This window comes from Hemitrygon akajei, chromosome 5, assembly GCF_048418815.1.
Source record: "Hemitrygon akajei chromosome 5, sHemAka1.3, whole genome shotgun sequence".
NCBI classification, from domain to species: Eukaryota; Metazoa; Chordata; class Chondrichthyes; order Myliobatiformes; family Dasyatidae; genus Hemitrygon; species Hemitrygon akajei.
Window position 1 is genome coordinate 187907585 of NC_133128.1, and position 15444 is coordinate 187923028.

At 41.4% G+C, this 15444-nt stretch overlaps 1 protein-coding gene across 1 annotated transcript in view; it reads right to left on the bottom strand.

The window, feature by feature from the left end:
• The window catches only part of lrp2a (low density lipoprotein receptor-related protein 2a), a 396886-nt gene that overhangs the window by 181110 nt on the left and 200332 nt on the right, over positions 1-15444 (bottom strand). Inside the window, exons 37-40 of the mRNA XM_073047514.1 lie at positions 14465-15385; positions 10497-10662; positions 9438-9596; positions 2425-2714 (exon numbers count right to left, since the gene is read on the bottom strand). Of these exons, the coding sequence (XP_072903615.1) occupies positions 2425-2714; positions 9438-9596; positions 10497-10662; positions 14465-15385 (1536 nt within the window). The remainder of the gene's footprint in view (positions 1-2424; positions 2715-9437; positions 9597-10496; positions 10663-14464; positions 15386-15444) is intronic.

Below are 15444 nucleotides of genomic sequence, written 5' to 3' on the forward strand. Positions count from 1 at the left end.
GATACAAAATTCCCTAAAAGTGGCGTAACAGGTAGATAGGGTCATAAAGAGAGCTTTTGGTACATTGGTCTTTATAATTCACAGTATTGAGTATAAGAGTTGGAAAGTTATGGTGAGGTTGTATAAGGTATTGGTGAGGCCGAATTTGGAGTATTGTGTGCAGTTTTGGTCACCAAATTACAGGAAGGATATTAATAAGGTTGAAAGAGTGCAGAGAAGTTTACAAGGATGTTGCCGGGACTTGAGAAACTGAGTTACAGAGAAAGATTGAATAGGTTAGGACTTTATTCCCTGGAGCGTAGTAGAATGAGGGGAGATTTGATAGAGGTATATAAAATTATGATGGGTATAGATAGAGTGAATGCAAGCAGGCTTTTTCCACTGAGGCTAGGGGAGAAAAAAACCAGAGAGAGGACATGGGTTAAGGGTAAAGGGGGAAAAGTTTAAAGGGAACATTGGGGGGCTTCTTCACACAGAGAGTGGTGTGAGTGTGGAATGAGCTGCCTGATGAAGTGGTAAATGCGGGCTCACTTTTAACATTTAAGAAAAACTTGGACAGGTACATGGATGAGAGGTGTATGGAGGGATATGGGCCGGATGCAGGTCAGTAAAACTAGGCAGAAAAATGGTTTGGCACAGCCAAGAAGGGCCAAAAGGCCCGTTTCTGTGCTGTAATGTTTTATAGTTCTATGGTTCTGTGGAAAGTGAATCAAGAACCAGAATTGTACCCGGGTCACCTGTACTGTAAAGCATTGTGCTGACCACTATGCTACCATGCCATTCATGTAAGAGTTCCATTCCTGACAACTGCCCATAAGCCAATTTCTTCCCAAGTCAGAAATATCTGCTTTCTATAGTAACCCACGTTTTACCACTATGTAGTCTTTCATTTCAATGACTTCTTGCTCTAACACTACTATTTTAAAAATAATAGCACATATATTGTATCCAGTCATTAATACATACCACAAACATTTTATTATTGTAATTACTATATTGAAAACGCTTTACTCTTGGCGGTACGGTAGCATAGTAATTCACACAACACTTTACAGTACTAGGTTCAATTCCCACCACTTCCTGAAAGGGGTTTGTATGTTCTCCCCGTGACCGCGTAGGTTTCCTCCAGGTGCTCTTGTCTCCTCCCACAGTCCAAACATGTACCGGTTGGTAGGTTAACTGGTCATTGTAAAATTGACCTATGATTAGGCTAGGATTAAAATTGGGACATTGCTGGGTGATGTAGTTCGAAGGGCCAGAGGCCTATTCTATGCTGTATCTCAATCAATAAATATACATATGGGAGAATTTGAGTAAAGTTGGCTTTCCATTGGTCAGGTTATATAACAATATAACAATTACAGCACGGAAACAGGCCATCTCGGCCCTTCTAGTCCGTGCTGAACGTTTACCCTCACCTAGATCAACTGGCCCGCACTCAGCCCATAACCCTCCATTCCTTTCCTGTCCATATACTTATCCAATTTTACTTTAAATGACAATACCAAACCTGCCTCTACCACTTCTACTGGAAGCTCATTCCACACAGCTACCACTCTCTGAGTAAAGAAATTCTCCCTCGTATTACCCTTAAACTTTTGCCCCCCGACTCCCAACTCATGTCCTCTTGTTTGAATCTCCCCTACTCTCAATGGAAAAAGCCTATTCATGTCAAATCTATCTATCCCCCTCATAATTTTAAATACCTCTGTCAAGTCCCCCCTCAACCTTCCATGCTCCAAAGAATAAAGACCTAACTGTTCAACCTTTCCCTGTAACTTAGGTGCTGAAATCCAGATAACAGTCTAGTAAATCTTCTGTGTACTCTCTCTATTTTGTTGACATCTCTCCTATAATTCAGTGACCAGAACTGTACACAATACTCCAAATTCGGCCTTACCACAATCTAGGAAGCCCTATAAGTGGAATCAAGTTACAGATCTATTATGAATTCTTTATTTAATGGAATGAGTTTATGGGGCTAAATATAAACACAAGAAAATCTGCAGATGCTGGAAATCCAGAGTAACACAGACAAAATGCTGGAGGAACACAGCAGGCCAGGCAGTATCCAGGGGAAAGGGTAAACAGTCGACATTTTGGGCCGATAGATCTTCAACTTAATCCTACTTACAGGGCTCCCCAGGTTATGGATGACCTGACTATGGAAAGCCAACATGACTCAAATTCTGAAGTATGAAGAAGGGTCTCGGCCTGAAATGTCGACTGTTCACTCTTCTTCATAGATGGTGCCTGGCCTGCTGAGTTCCTCCAGCATTTTGTGTTTGGGGCTAAAGCCTCCTCCTAATTTCTGTGATTTTATTTGAATGGATCTTTTATCAAGTGAAGACTCATAAAAATAAAATTGATTGATCATGTATTACTTAATAATCTCTTCCAACGTGAGATACAGATGACCAGTACCTGGAGTACAGACGTGACTGCACCCTCCATTAAACTGATCACATGGGTTACTGCATTGCTGCTGCTTCGTATCTGACATGACGTGGACATCCATTGGGCGATCTGGAAGGTTCTGGATCATCACAGTTTGATCTGACCCATCATATTTATTGACCCTGTAGATGCTTCTTGTGTTCCAGTCTGTCCAGTAGAGATATTCTTCAAAGACAGTCACTGCAAATGGGTAAATTGCAGTGCTAACAATCACCTCGCGGTCTGCTCCTGTAAGACTACTGCGTTCAATCTTTCGTCTGAAATAAAATCAGGAAATTCACAGAAAACGTTAAGGATGTGATTTATCTCTGACTGTATTTGATGCAATTCCAAGTAATACTGCAAAATAATCTAGCCAATTAGAGCCAACATATCTGAAGTGGTGACTTTTTTAAACTTTGACAAACTTCTTTAGATGTGGGCTGCATCGTGGCCTAGTATGGAAACATCAATGTCCTCAAACAGAAGATCCTACAAAAAGTAGTGTACACAACCCAGTCCATCACAAGTAAAACCTTTCAAGCCATTGAGTACTTTTGCATGAAACACTGTCGCGGGAAAGCAACATTCATTATCAGGGACCCCCCACCACCCAGAACATGCTCTCTTCTCATTGCTATCATCAGCGAGAAGGTACAGGAGCCTCAGGACTCACACCACCAGGATCAAGAACAGTTACTATCCCTCAACCATCAGGCTCTTGAACCAAAGGGGATAACTTCTGTCAAATTCATTTGTCCCATCATTGAAATGTTCCCACAACCAATGGACTCACTTTCAAGGACACCCCATCTCATATTCTCAATATTTTTGTTGCTTATTTATTATTGTTGTTTCTTTTTACTGTATTTGCACAGTTGGTTGTCTTCTGATCACTGGTTGAACACCTTAGTTGGGAGTTCTTTCATTGATTCTGTGATAGTTACTATTCTTTGGATTTATTGAGTATGCCCACAAGAAAATGAATCTCAGGGTTATATATGGTGACATATTTGTAATATATAATTTTACTTTGAAATTACCTTATTTTCCTCTACACACACAGTTACAAGGAGAGTCTTAATTGTTCCTCTTTCTGCCATATGTTAACCATTGATAACCCGGTACTGAGATATACATCACTCTGCAGGCACTCAACAACCTATTGTAACAAAGCACTGGTGGAATTCAGTGGGTCAAGCGGCACCCATGGGGGAAAGGAATTGTCAACGATGTTAAAGACCCTCTATTGTTCCATTCCGTCCACAGCAGCAGCAGCATATTAATGCCATCGCAAAGAAGGCCCACCTGCACCTCTACTTTCTTAGAAGTTTGGGCAGATTTGCTATGTCATCGAAGACTCTGACAAACTTCTATAAAAGCACGGTGGAAAGTACCCTGACTGGTTGCATCACAGTCTGGTATGGGAACACCAGTACCCTTGAATGGAAGAACTACAAAAAGTAATGGATATGGCCCAGCCCAGCACAAGTAAAGCCCTCCCCATCATTGAACACATTTACAAGGAGAGCTGTCGCAGGAAAGCAGCGTTCATTGCCAAGGACTCCCCAACATCCGCGCCTTGCTCTCTTCTCACTGCTGCCGTCAGGAAGGAGGAGGTAGCCAAAATTCATGAGTTGATTTTAACTCTGCTGCAACCCCAAGTTTCAATCAGGTGTGGAAAGTAGAATCCCAGTAGAATCACTCGTCCAATCTCAGCTGAAATATCATGTTCAATTCTGGTCATCTTATTATAGGAAGGATGAGGAGGCACTGGGAGGGTCCACAGGAGATTCACAAGAATGGTTTCTGGATCAAGGATAGAGTAGAGAATCTTGGACACAAGGAATTCTGCAGATGCTGGAAATCCAGAGCAAGTACTGACATATCAGAATGGGAATAGGGTTTGGAATTAAAATGGTTGGCCAACTTCCTTCCAGGTGAGACAACACTTCACCTGAGATCTGTTGGGGCTGTCTAATGTACCAGGTGCTCCCAATGTGGCCTCCTCTACATTGGTGAGACCTGACATATGCAGCCCCCTCATTTGGCTCATTAGCCGGCTCTGCTAACAGCCAGGTGACTCAGTTGTGAGAAGGTCACCTCTCTTACATAATATGCCTAGGATCGGTATGATTTGGGGTTGAACGAAACAGGAATGTTGTGGTGTTCTGATTAAAGAAACCTCAATTGGAGGGTATTCTGTGCAAATACTGCCCATACAGAATTATCGGCTGCATACTGCACACTGCATAAATTGAATATTTACTAATTTCTGCTTTATCAAAGTTATTAAGAGAAAGAGAGAGAATAAAATAAAAAGGTCCCATTAAAGTTAGACCAGTCTAACATTGGAGCTCATCTCTTCCAAAACTGGGCATTCTCAGTCCGTCTGCATGTTCTGTCCTCGAAATAAATTCTCTCTCTCCCTCTCCCCCCTCACCCCCGAACTCCTTCCCTTCCACCCACCACTTTTTTCTGGCTTCTTCCAACTTATTTTTCAATCCTGGTGAAGGGTTTCGGCCTGAAACATTTAATTTTTATTCATTTCCAAAGATGCTAGCTGACCTGCTGAGTTCCTCCAGCCATTTTGAGTATGTTGCTTTAGAGAAACTGGGAGAGGTTTTTTTGTTAGAAAGCTGGGGGGGGGGGGGGCGGGGGGAGCATGCCAAAGTATGGAGAGGGGACAAGTGAAAAAACAACAAATGAGTTGCTCCAATAGAGAGCCACCATGGACAAAACAGGCTGGATGCTCTCCTGTGCTGTAACCATTCGATAATACTATGCAGCCAGCAAGTCATTTGAAGGAGAGAGGGGTACACCAGCAATTGTTGCAAGGTAAGATTCAACAATACGAATGTAAGTCATGGAGGGATCTTCTATGTGAGTGATGAGGGAATCTGATAAGAGAGTCCAGCAGTAGTATTCTTCAAAGCTATCAAAAGCATTACTACAGATTATTACCCAGGGATAAAGACATCATATCAACAGCCATAACACTGGGATTCACTTCCATGGTTGTATGATAGTGATCACATAATATTTATCTAATTTTATTTATTGTGATACAGTGCAGAATAAGCCGTTCTGGCCCTTCAAGTCGTGCTGCCCAGCAATCCTCTGATTTAATCCTAGCCTAATGGTGGGACAACAGATTTTTGAATTGTGGGAGGAAACCCAGCCACGGGGAGAATGTACAAACTTCTTACAGGCAGCCAGAATGGTCCCCTGTACTGCAAAGCGTGTGCTAACCACTACACTACCATGCACCCCAGTAGTTGGACATTAAAAATAAAATCATTTTTGCTTCAACTTTATCTCTCCCCCCACTTTACTCCCTATGCACTCACAACTGTGTTACAGTTTCTCTACTTCCATCTACAATTTTGCAGATAACTCCACCATAATGGGCCAAATCTCAAATAATATTACACAGAGTATAGGAGGGAAACAGAGCTTATGACAACAATCTTTCCATGAATGTCAAATTCAGTTCAGTTCAAATGAAATTTAATTGTCTTTCAACCACACATGAATACCCATGAATACAGCGAAATGAAACAGCATTACTCCAGGGCCAAGGTATAAAACACTGTACCAACAGTCACACATAGCACAAGGCACATACAAGGTAGCAAGCACATATACGATATCAGTAAAATACAATCACACAAATAAACATAGTCCAAGGCCCTGAGTTCATGAAATTTGCAGGAATCTGCAGTCGGGCACAATACGGCTTGTCTTTAGCTCAGCAAACACTAGGGGGCAGCAATGACTCCAGCTTGGACACCACGTCACACTGGCTCTGGTGGAGTGCACTGACTCTGACATCTCTCTCCTGGGCAGCTGAAAACCATCGGCACCTGGTTTGTGTACATGTGTACATTGGTACATGGCTTGAGGCCTAGTCCTCATCACAACTGACGCCACCCAACTCCCCTGCCGTCCGCAAATAAATCAATGAATCGGACTTGCATATTCCACATTAACAATGTCCAATAGGGTCTTGTGATCACCAGGAAAGTGACTAAGATGATCACTCTTTGCTAGACTACACACCCATTTCACGCATTGTCTCATCTGATGCAGGCAGCAGCACGACCCGCACTGCCCAGCTCCTTCAATTTCCATGCCAACGGGCAACTCACTAATGGCATAGACCTGCAGTACTTCAAATTCTTCATGTTCTTTATGATCATAAGATTTTTATCAAACAGGGTCTTGTGATCATAAAAAACGTTTAAAATAGACAGTAATTTGGTTGACCTCGTAGAATTAGCCGCGATTATCTTACCAGAAAGCACGATGAAAGAGCTGGTTATTAACTTCAGGAAGGGGGGGGGGCAGTGCACAAGGTCCTGTTTACATCAACTGCACTAAGTTTGAGAGGGTTGAGAGCAAACATCACTGAGAGCATGTCATGACCCAACCTTGCAGAAGCCAGGGTTAAGAAAGTGTAGCAGCACCTCTTCTGTCTCAATGGGCTAACCAAATCCGGCTTGCCCCCTTTCACCCTTATTGATTTCTAATGAATACACCATTGAAAGTGTTCTATCTGGATTCATCAGGAAATGGCAATTGTTCTACCTGAGACCACAAGAAACTACCAAGAGTTGCGAACACAGCTCAGCAGATCACAGAAACCTGCCTCCCCTCCACAGATTCTTTCTACACTTCTCATAGCCTCAGTAAAACAGCCAGCATAATCAATGACTCACACCCTTTCTTCGCCTCATCCCTTCAGACAGAAGATCTAAAAGCCTGAGAGGTCTGAGATAAGGAGTAATTTCTACAGCTAGAAAGAGGTGAATTTGTGGAATTCACTGCCACAGGAGGCTGTGGAGGTTAATCCTTTACACATATTTAACACTTGATTGGTCAGAGCATGAAGGGTTATGGGGAGAAGGCAGGAGATTGGGGCTGAGAAGGAAATGGATCAGCTATGATGGAATGATGGAGCAGACTCAATGGGACAAATGGCCTAATTCTGCTTCTATGTCTTATGGAAATCACCCCCAGGCTTGGCTCAAGGACAGCTTGATCCCATGAGATTAATGAATGGAATGGTCACCCAGTACAGTAAGATAGACTTTTGTCCTCACAATCTACCTTGTTGCAACCATGACATCTTATTGTCTACCTGTGCTGCACTTCCTCTAATCTGTAACACATTATTCTGCATTCTGTTATTGTTTTCCCTTGTACCAGCTCCGTGCACTGCTGTGATAAAATGATCCATATTGTCACTGTACATGTCACAATAATAAACAAATTTACCATTTTTTGCCAGGAGCAACAGACTAGCACATCTTTATCATTTTTAAGAGCACAGGGACTGTATTAGAATCTGTTTTCCCTCAAGTTACTATCAATGTGGGTGGAGATATATCTCTACTAAAGGAGGTTTAAGGGGCTCCTTCCATCCGTTAGCCTGCAGGTCACCCTTGGGCAAGGTGGAGCACCTGCTTAGCCCCCCGATCAGGGTCATATGAAGCCATGGAAGCAGGAGGTGAATGGTCGTATGAGCAGCTGGTGTATGTCCTGCTTAAGTCCCCAATGACACCAGGCAGACAATCTCTGAAGAGAACTGATAATGGCTGGGGTCGCCCGTCTTGTAAAGGTACGGCTCAGAAAGTAATGGCAAACCACTTCTGTAGAAAAATGTCATAAAAAATCATGGTCATGGAAAGACCATGATTGCTCACGTCATACAACACAGCATATAATGAACAGACAAAGGAACTGTCAATCATGTGTGGCATACTTGACTGATGTAAATTGATCGTAATGAGAGACGAGGAAGGTGAAGTGGAATTTTTGACACTGATGTTCTGAACAGTACTCTTCTGTGGTTTGTAGTGAAAACAGTCCATTGGAGCAGATTACCAAAAGTTTCTAATACTGTATCTTAGTCAACTTTAAGACTAGATGTAAAACTAGATATAATAGTTCCGATGTATCAGTCCATGGCCTTCTCTTGTGCCAAGAAGAGGCCAACCTCAGGGTGGATGAGCAACACTTTGTATTCCATCTGTGTTGTCTCCAACCTGATGGCACGAATATCGATTTTACCTTCCGGGTAAATATTTTTTCACTCCCCTCCCTTCTTCTATTCCATACCCTGGCCTTTTATTTCTTCTCACCTACTTTTCACCTCACACAGGTATCCCTCCTGCTTCCCTTTCTCCTGTGCTCCACTCTCCTCTCCAATCAGATTCCTTCTTCTCCAGCCCTTAACCCTTCCCACCCGCCTGGCTTCACCTCTCAAATTCCAGCTATCCTCCTTCCCCTTCCCCCACCTTTTTATTCTGACATCTTCCCCCTTCCTTTTCAGCCCTGAAGAGGGTTTCAGGTGAGTATGTGGTTGAAGAGTAAGAGGGCAGCAGAGATCCCGGAGGAAAAGCAGTGAGTAAGTATCTGAAGAAGGATGTTGGCCTGAAATATTGACTGTTTATTCATTTCCATGGACGCTGCCTGACCTGCTGAGTTCCTCCAGCATTTTGTGTGTGTTACTCTGCATTTTCAGCTTCAGCAGAATCTCCTGTTTATGATTTGCTGCTCCACTGTCAAGTCTCTTCGAGTTTTGCCTATGCTGAGTAAGTTTAAATCTTCTCTTTGATGGGAGTTCAGTGAAACCCTCTCTCACTGCTCCCTCCGTCTCTTTGATCATGTGCTCACCCAGATCTTCCTTCCCCTTCCCCCACCTTTCTATTCTGGCATCTTTCCCATTCCTTTCCAGTCCCGATGAAGGGTCACAGCCTAAAACTTCCACTGTTTATTCATTTCACTAGCTGCTGCCTGACCTGCTGATTTCCTCCAGCACTTCGTGTGCTGGTGTGTAATAACTCAATGCTGTTTAAACGTGCATTAAAAAGAATTAAGATTCAATATGAATAGTTGTAAATAAGGATGTAAAAACCAAAAGTAATGCTAAACAAAATTCTACATTTATACAGATCCTTAAACAGTAGACTGGATAGACATGAACATAAACATACAGAGAAGCATCAGCCCAGTAAAGCTTCTGATCTTCGTAGTCCATCGTCAGTCCATTTGGCCATACTAGGCTGCTATTTATAACTGCCAACCGAAAGTTTCCTCCAAGTGTTGCACGTTCTATTTTAGGATGGCTTCCCCAATCGGTCCAAAACATATACCTGCAAGGAGAATACTGCAATCAAGGCAATTGTAAATATGCTGTACCTTGGATACACTACTCCTTAATACGAAGGAGCAGTTTCCCTGGGCCTGGGCCCAGCCACATTGCATTCATCAGCTAGCTGAATCTCCAATGTGAAATGGAATCTGCTCCAGTTACATCACATAATCATTGGAGTGGCGGTTAGTATCACTGTCTCACATATCCATTGGTCCCTTTATTTCTGTACACCCATTGTATATTTAGTAATTATTTGAGATCACTTTTAATATCCTTCCTCAGTAAATACAATACTGTGCAGAAGTCTTAGGTGTATAGAGCTAGGGTGCTTGCACAGTATTGTATTTGTCAAGGTGGAGTGGAGAGTGAGTTTGTAAATCTGACAGGAGCAAAAAATGTTGGGAACGGTGAGGGTGGAGCCCTGTGGGAGGGGTGTGGGATACATGGCAGAGAAGTAGTACCAGGAGGTGGGTGGTGGCACGGGTGCAGACTCACCCAGCCCTGAGACACCAGGCAAGGTCACTTGATTCCAAACAATTGGTTTATTGATCATTACAGAATGTCTCTTGGGTGCTTCCTGCTCCCTCTCTTATCCCTTCCCCTTTTCCCAACCCTGGTTCCCCTCTCCCTGCCCCTTCCCACTCTCAGTCCACAATAGAGACCCATATCCGAATCAGGTTTATCATCATTCACATATGTCATGAAATTTGTTTTTTTTGCAGCAGTACAGTGCATTACATAAAATTACTACAGTACTGTGTAAAAGTCTTTGACACCCCAGCTATACCCATATGCCTAAGGGTTTTGTACAGTACTGTAGTATGTCAAAAGATTAAAATATATCAAAATAGCTCGTGATGAAACATAAAAATTTTAATCCGAATCTGGATGAATTTACCCTCTGCAAGGATCCAGCACAATAGCTCGTGGTCTCGGGACATTGGCAATGATTGTGCGATTACCACCATTAATACTTATGGAGTTGATTGTCTGGTTCAGATAGTCACTGTAATAAATCCTTCTGTTAATCCAGTCAAAGGCAATTCCATCAGGAGAACTCAACCCTTAGAAATAAAGTTCATATATATCATGCAATTGCTTGAAATATATGGCCACTGATATTTTAAAACAGTTGGAAGTAAGCATTTTTCTTTAGCATTAACATACAATTCAAGATATGAATACTTCAAAATTATGCTAAAATTCTGTGTGCCACAGTCCCAAGGAGACATCAGATTGGGGAGAGAGGGAGATGGGGGGAGGGAAAGAGAGAGATGGGGGGGAGAGAGAGAGAGAGACTGGAGAGAGGGAGAGAGGGAGGGAGGGAGAGAGGGGGGAGGGTGAAGGGGAGGGGGAGAGGGAGAGAGAGGGGAGGGTGAAGGGGAGGGAGAGGGGGAGAGGGAGAGATATTAAAAGAAGTGAGCAGGGGCAGTCAGCACATTTTACATGCTACAGTCCCGGGGAGCAACTGGATTGCAAAGAGAGGGAGTTTAAAAAAGTGAGCGGGGGAAGCCAGCACATTTTGCACGCCAAATCCGAGGAGTCATCAGTTAGTGTAGGGGAAAAGAGAGTTTAAAAGAATTGATCCAGTGATGGGTGCAAAGGAGGCCCTCCCACAAAAATGAAATTTCAGAGTCAACTAAATCACTTGACCCTGAACTTACAAAGATTAAATATTCTTGGACACTTCAAGCATATAAAATGTCAAAAATCACTTGAACAGTACAAACCTATTGAAATTTTAAAATATTAATTGAAATAAAACTGATAGTTGAATGGAAAGCATTAAGCTCTGTAGAAAAATCTGAAGTAAATAATATTTACAAGTCCTTTGCAGGTAATAATTACAAATGAGTAAATTGCTCTAAGATCCTTGACATAAAACTGGAACCAAGTCAGCCTCTCCAATGTGAAACACTCTGGAGTCAGTTATGTGGGAAAATTTTAGCAAAGTTTAACAGCTTTGTTGGCATTTCTCATTATAATCAGAGGTAGTGCTGAGATTTCCATGTAGCGGTTACCTGAAAAACAAACCAAACCGCTGAGGGACTGAGCGAGGGAATTGGCGCTGTCTGACTCGATACAAATAACCGAGTTTCAAGTTGAAAAAAGGACGTTCGATCCTTTATTACCAAACGAGCAAAGACAAATGATCAAAATTAAGGTGGCATGGTCGCGCAATGGTTAGCACAATACTTTACAGTACAGGTGCCCGGGGTTCAATTTCCACCACTGCCTGTAAAGAGTTTGGAAATTTTTGCCGTGACTGCATGGGTTTCCTCTGGGTGCTCCGGTTTCCTCCCACAGTCCACAGGCGTACTAGTTGATAGGTTAATTGCAAATTGTCCCACGATTAGGATAGGGTTAAATTGGGGAATTCTGTGTGAAGAGCTTGGCTTGAAGAGCTGGGAAGGCCTATTTCACACAGTCCCTCAATAAACTAATAAAATTAGCGATTTGCTGAGCTGTCTGCTCATTTAGATTATTATATAATCATAATTACATGTAATTATTTACAATACATTAAAATTTGGAAATGATTGATCTGGATTTAGTGGATCTAAATCTACTTTAGATCTATCCTTGTAGGATAATGCTGCATTTTTACAGTCAGGAATGCTGATAAATGGCCTATACTGCTTCATGAACTGGAAAACAAACACCAAAATCATCACTCAGTCATTGGAGAAAAGATAACTGAAAGGAGAAAATAGAAAGTTGGAAAGCTGGAGTTGAGCTGCCCCCCAGAGACAAAAGACAAACTGTATTGTGGTTGAATGCAGGTTTCTGCCTCATTCATGGACCCAAGGTCTGGACTTTACTTTGTGTGGCTGTATTTTACTGATATCTTACATGTGGTTGCCATCTTAAACACGCTTTGCGCTGTGTGTGACTGTTGGCTCTGTGTTTTTCATCTTGGCCCCGGAGTAATGCTGTTTCATTTGGCTGTATTCATGGGCATTCATGTGTATGGTTGGATGACAATTAAACTTGACCTTGAGTTGAAATGAACTGGAAATTCTTCAGGAAGCAGTCCAGAGTATGGGACCAGATGCAGAAGACAGACCCATCAATGGAAAGAGAAAAAAAGACAGAAGACCAGATGAGAGAGAACGTGACAGAGAGCACTCGGTAAACATGCTCCTTACACATGCACATTCACTCACACACAAGCACTGCCTTGTCATTCTGCTGTTGTTGCAGTAAGCATACACACTTCAATGCCTTTCCCAATATGTTCCCATAATGGGCCCGAAACCAAGATGATGCTCTGGGGTTGGCTTTATGCTGCTTTCCTGCCACACGTGGCGGAATATTCAATCTCTTTAGGAATGAAGATGTGTAAATGCATATATGCTATTTGTACGCTCTATTTAAGGTGGATACTTTTGTTTATTTTGTAATATGATTGTAATTACATTGTGGGGGACTTCATTTTCTAATTCATGTGTAGTTTTAATTTAACTTTGTTGATAATTAAAGATGGTATGTCCTGGTGCTGAATAAAAAGGAGCTCATTGCCCTTTGTTTAGAGAGAGAGGGATTGGGGCTCCAAGGAGTCTACACTGGACAAGAATAAGTAGGAAGCTATTATTGTGCTGTCTGGTAGATATCTTTTGCTAAATATTGGCTGTTTTCTTTTCACTATTTTCACTTTCTTTTTCTTTATCAATCTTTTTATTAGTTAAATAAAAAAGTACATAAACAAGAGGAGAATTATCACAAATATCTATATCAATAACTATTTGAATAAAAGGAAAAATAAACATTATCAAGATTATAGTATTAATCTAATAGTATATAATAAAGAGAAAGGTAATTGATTCTCCTCTTATCCATAAAAAGAAAAAAAAGATAAAGAAACTTTTGTAATTGACATGTACAGAAAAAAAACCCAAAACACAAAAAAAACAAAAAAATCTGGGCAGCTCAAACTGAGAGTGAAAGCAAAATAAAAACAAGGAAAAACTTTCTGATCAAATCCAAAACTTCAACAAGGTGACTGGAAGGGCCATACGTCAAAGCATATGAAAATACTGAATAAAAGGTGGCCAAGTTGCCTCAAATTTAGAGGATGCATCAAATGTCCGACTTCTTATTTTCTCTAAACTTAAAAAGGACGTAGTGGAGGTAAGCCAATGAATAATGGTAGGTGGATTAGAATCCTTCCATTTAAGCAAAATGGCTCTCCTAGCCAATAAAGTTGTAAAAGCTATCATCCGTTGAGCGGAAACAGAAATATCTCCTGCTTCTGATGGAATGATCCCAAAAATTGCTCTAAGTAAATTCGGTTATAGATCCAAATTCAAAATCTTTGATTAAGTTTTGAAGACTTCTTTCCAAAAAGTATCTAACTTGATACAAGACCAGAACATATGTGTTAGTCAGCTCATTATTACATCTATCACAAATAGGATTAATATTTTTAAAAAAGGGCTAATTTGTCCTTTGACATATGCGCCCGATGCACTACCTTGAACTGTATCAAGGAGTGATGGGCACAAGTAGAAGAGTTATTTACCAAATGAAAAATTTAATCCCATTGATTTTCTGAAAGTGACTTTCGAAACTCCAATTCCCATGCAGCTTTAATTTTATCATTAGGTAACATATCATTGTACAAATACATACACAAATTCAATAACCAATTATAAATGATAGCTATCAGTTCTTTTTGAAATGGTTTAACCTGAAAAAGAGTATCAATAATATTGGGTGAATAAGCCGAGGGAAAATCTAATAAATACCCTTGCACTAAAGCCTTTTTTCCTTTGGTCAAAACCCATGTATCTAACAGAGTTTGAGAATTTTCAGATCCTTACAATTTTAGTCAGGTATTGTGTATAAAGAAACTATTTTACATACCTGTCACCACATGCGTAGGAGAGGCAGAATTTTCATCGAGACTGATATAGCTGATTTGGCTTTGCCCTTCACCAATGTTTTGTGTGAAGTAAATTCTTTTCTCACTGCTATCATAGTCAAGTGCTATTGCAGTGTGCCCCACACTGACTACAGGGAAAGGTAACATGTGTTCAGTGATATCCAGGTGCAGACTACGAATAGAGCTTTCTGTTGCATAGATCAAATAATTATTCAGACTGATGGTGCACTGTTTGCCGTCGGCGTCCAGTTTACCATGAGCACAACCACATTTTGGCATTTCTAAACCTGGTAAGGCAAAACAAAATTGGACACATCCTCCATTGTGCTCCAAACAGGGATTATTGTTAACTTCTTGGGGTGATGCTGGTTGAACCTTTTTATCAAACATAACCACATCCCTTAATAAGTTTAGGTGGTCTCGAATGACAGAAGGAGGATCGGCATTGTCAGGTTCTTTGCTTGCACGTAAAACCTTCTTCAAGTTTCGGTCCACCCAAATCATGCTGTTTTCAAAGATGGTGATTCCAAATGGAGTTGGGTAGCGGCTACCGTAGCGGATTATTTGCTGTTCGTCACCATCGGGTGAGATCCTAGCAATCAGGTCCAGAGAGTCATCAATCCAGTAGATGTGGTTACTTGTGTAGTCAGCAGTCAGGCCTCGCGGCATCACAATACCATCATCCAACAAGATGGTCCTGTTGGAGCCATCGAGGAAAGCTCGCTCAATTTTGGGATGCTGCCCATAGTCAGCCCAGAAGATATATCGGAGTTTTGGATTTACTACAATGTCCCGAGGCCAATCTACTTGGGTTTTAATGAGCACTCTACGAAAGGTACTGTTCAAGCAAATAATTTCAATGTAAGTTTCAGATAGGAAGGCATTTGTGAAATACAGATTGCCTGTAGCATAGAAAACAAGAAACAAATATTACAAATAATCATTTGATATTTTGGTTAAT